General features: G+C 48.7%; 2 protein-coding genes across 3 annotated transcripts in view; one reads left to right on the top strand and one right to left on the bottom strand.

Annotated features, from left to right (window-relative positions):
• Positions 1-3,265, top strand: part of LOC116843126 (tyrosine-protein phosphatase Lar) — a 754,320-nt gene that overhangs the window by 136,283 nt on the left and 614,772 nt on the right. The gene's annotated exons all lie outside the window — the stretch shown is intronic.
• LOC116843131 (cell adhesion molecule 2-like) overlaps positions 1-3,265 on the bottom strand; it is a 136,108-nt gene that overhangs the window by 30,476 nt on the left and 102,367 nt on the right. For both annotated transcript variants that reach the window (XM_032813239.1, XM_032813237.1), the window contains exon 5: positions 271-406. In XM_032813239.1, the coding sequence (XP_032669130.1) occupies positions 271-406 (136 nt within the window). The remainder of the gene's footprint in view (positions 1-270; positions 407-3,265) is intronic.

The following is a 3,265-nucleotide window of genomic DNA, read 5'->3' on the forward strand; positions in this document are numbered from 1 at the left end:
CTCTCTCTCTCTCTCTCTCTCTCTCTCTCTCTCTCTCTCTCTCTCTCTCTCTCTCTCTCTCTCTCCTTTCCTCTGCTCTCCTTTCTCTTCTCTCTTTCTCTCTCTCTCCCTCTCTCTCTCTCTCCCTCTCTTCTCTCCTGTCGGCGCGTTGCCGAACTCAACCGCGCGTCTCGTAGTCTTTAGTCGAGTTACCAAAGGGAAAGGAAGGAAGGCCAGCGCGCCGGCTGCGCCCAAAGCATTATTAATTAAACGCGACACCGGCCCACTCACCTATGACCTCCATGCTCCCCTCGCCGTTAACAGAGTGGAAGTTGGGCGCCTCTGCGCTAACTTCGCACTTGTATTTGCCGCTGGTGTGGAGATTCGTATCCTGCAGCACCACCTTGTCGCGATCCGACTTTCGATACTGAAACAGCAAGAGTACGCGCGTTTCATTAAGGGCAGTGTATATGTGTGTGTGTATGTCTGTGTGTGCGCGCCACAGTTTGTCGCACGAACAAGCATTGCAGAGAGGGATTGTTGGGAAACAGGAGGCGCAACGCTGACCAGGAAGTTACCGGATATCGCTCTACGAAGGGAATTTATTTGCGTTTCTATTCCCTAAACCACTTTTTTACAAGCGTAGCTTCGTCGCGTGCTAATATATGGAGCCGCCACGGAGCGGGACGGGACGATGGAGGTTTGGAAGTACCGTAAATGAAGATAAATTGTGTTAAAACTGAATGAAGAATGATACAATCGGGGGTTGAGGAGGCGAAGGGGACGTTCGCGCCGAGCACGAAGTGGCGAGGAGGAGGGGACGGACGAGTGAAACGGACTCGCCGCGATTCTTCCGCGCTATTTGACAGCGTTTAGTCTCGGGGCTATAATAATTCGTTCCATTACGGTGAAGCGGACGATGGGGCGACGGGGTGGGACATCGACTTTACGAGTCATTTCGTTTTTAGAGCAGTGAATCGTGCCAGCGCAGTTATGTCGTTACAAATGGCGGTCGCAGATCGCGCGTGATTACCGGGCGTAAAAGCTGTTTTCTTTTTGCTTACGAGTTTGCCACTGCTCGCGACTTCGAGCGGCTCTCACGCTCGCGTACGTTCTTTTTTCCTCCCTTTCTTCATTTTATTATCTTAAAGCGCTCGTTCATTATACTCCACTTGAAGAGCTATGCGCCATCGGGGAGGGAAAGATTAATCAGTTCGAGAGTTGCACTATAAAAGTGCGGTATACGTTTAAGAATTAAAAATCTGTCCGCGCGCGCGCGCACGGGATATATCTCCGGCGTAATTAAACGTGTTCACGCAGCTATATTAATATTTTGTGCGAAAAGGCTCTCTCTCTCTCTCTCTCTCTCTCTCTCTCTCGTGCGTGCGTGCGTGCGTGCGCTGGCAAGGCAGCTATGCGAACCATGCGTTGAAAAGTTTTTGTACTGTTTTACATTCTGTCAAGTTCGCGTACGAACAGAAATGACATCGCGCGCGAACGGTCTTTTTCTTCCGCCGTGTCGACTCCCAAATGCAATGGGAAATTTCTCAAATAGAGGAAAAATGAGAGCCGCGCTTACACGAGCGAGGTTTACCGGGATAAAGCGAAACTGACGAAAATCGATACTGGCTACGATATCGATGCAGGTCGCTACGCGAGCATCGAGACGATATCTCCTTGCCTTAGAGTAATTCCGAGACAACTTTTAATGGATTGACCTGCTACGCTATTACATTGCATCAATTATCGCGCGGTACCGGAATTAAATTACGTCTTAGGGGAGCGAAAAGCTGCGCGTTTTCGAAACTAATTTCGCCCATCTACATCCGGAGGGTAAATATGGAAATCGATTTTATACGGAACGATCCGCGGCTGGCACTCGGGCCATACATAAAGAAATATATATGCGCACTTAAACGAGCGGGCAAATATACGTGCTTATTCCATTTATAACGAGATATATATGCGCGCTATATCTCACCGGCTGTGAGCTGGTCCGTAGTAGGTCGGTGCAACGAGTTTAAGAATTATGCGGCGGGGAGAAGCGAGTCTTTGGGTGCTCACGAGGCAGAAAATTGGAACACTTCTTTTGCTATTCGAGCTTATGGAAAGTACACTGCGGATACGTTCACTATGACAACTCCCACGGTTTCGTAACAAAACTGGGAAACTTTTGCGCCGCCGCGAGTCAGTTTTTCTTGCCCCCGAGATGAATTTTTGCGAAATAATTACGCGATATTCCGGGTAATTTTTAGATAATAATGTCCCCGCCGGGTAATAAGTTGTCGGGAAATTTCGTTTAGATGGAGAAATCTAATTTTCGTGTCTCGCGCGTCGTTCCATGCGAGATCCTATTTGTTAAAAAGGCTCCGAAATTTGCACACGCACGCTTTTCCCGCAAACTACTCTCTTTCCATCTCTCTCTCTCTCTCCCTCTCAGTATTCATAGTCGGATCTTGTGCTTAAGATCGTCTCTGGTTCACCTTCATATTGTGCGGGCCGTTTCATTGGCTAGGAAATGTCTGAAAGTAAACTTAAGACGATCTGAAATATAAGATCCGACTGTGAATACCGTCCTTTATCTCTCCTTTTCTCTCCGTTGATTATTTTGCAATACTTGAGTCCTGAGAGGGTTTACCTCAGGATTATCAATAAACGCTGCCCCATTCACTCGATCGTAACAGCGGCAAATTTCTGTTGCATTCGGACGTGCCTCTACGTTTTCCCAAGTATTCGTAAAAATGAGTCCGGACATGCTGCGGATCGGTATCGTGTGTAACGTGCACTTAATCCCGTCCTTACCTTACGAGCGTTAAATATTTAACGCGAACGCGATCGCGGAGCTCTATGTGCGGGGTCGAAAGAGAGAGGAATGTACGTCGTGCGGAGCAACGGTGGGAAAGATAAACGCTACTGCCGATAGAGAGGCATCGCGCGCGGGCCACCCCCGATGCGGGAGAAATCCGTGTGTGTGTGTGGTAGCCGAAGGTGGTGTCCGAAAACTTTGCAGGAAATACCTTTTCGCGGGCGCTCGCGATAAAACTTCGCGCCGGCAACCGTGAGGAAGTGGGTAAGCAATGTCTTTCACGTGGATCTACCAAACAGCTTCGAAGATAGTGAAAGCGTTAAAAGACGCTATAAATTCGAAAGCGATACGAGGCGATATTGTGCTGTAAATAAAATGGATCGTCCGCTGCACCGGGAGTGTCGAGACAGATAGAGAGAGAGAGAGACAGAGAGAGAGAGAGAGAGAGAGAGAGAGAGAGAGAGAGAGAGAGAGAGAGAG

Source organism: Odontomachus brunneus, unplaced genomic scaffold (genome assembly GCF_010583005.1).
Source record: "Odontomachus brunneus isolate Ranch 3 - 2012 unplaced genomic scaffold, Obru_v1 Obru_scaffold_030, whole genome shotgun sequence".
Taxonomy (NCBI): Eukaryota; Metazoa; Arthropoda; class Insecta; order Hymenoptera; family Formicidae; genus Odontomachus; species Odontomachus brunneus.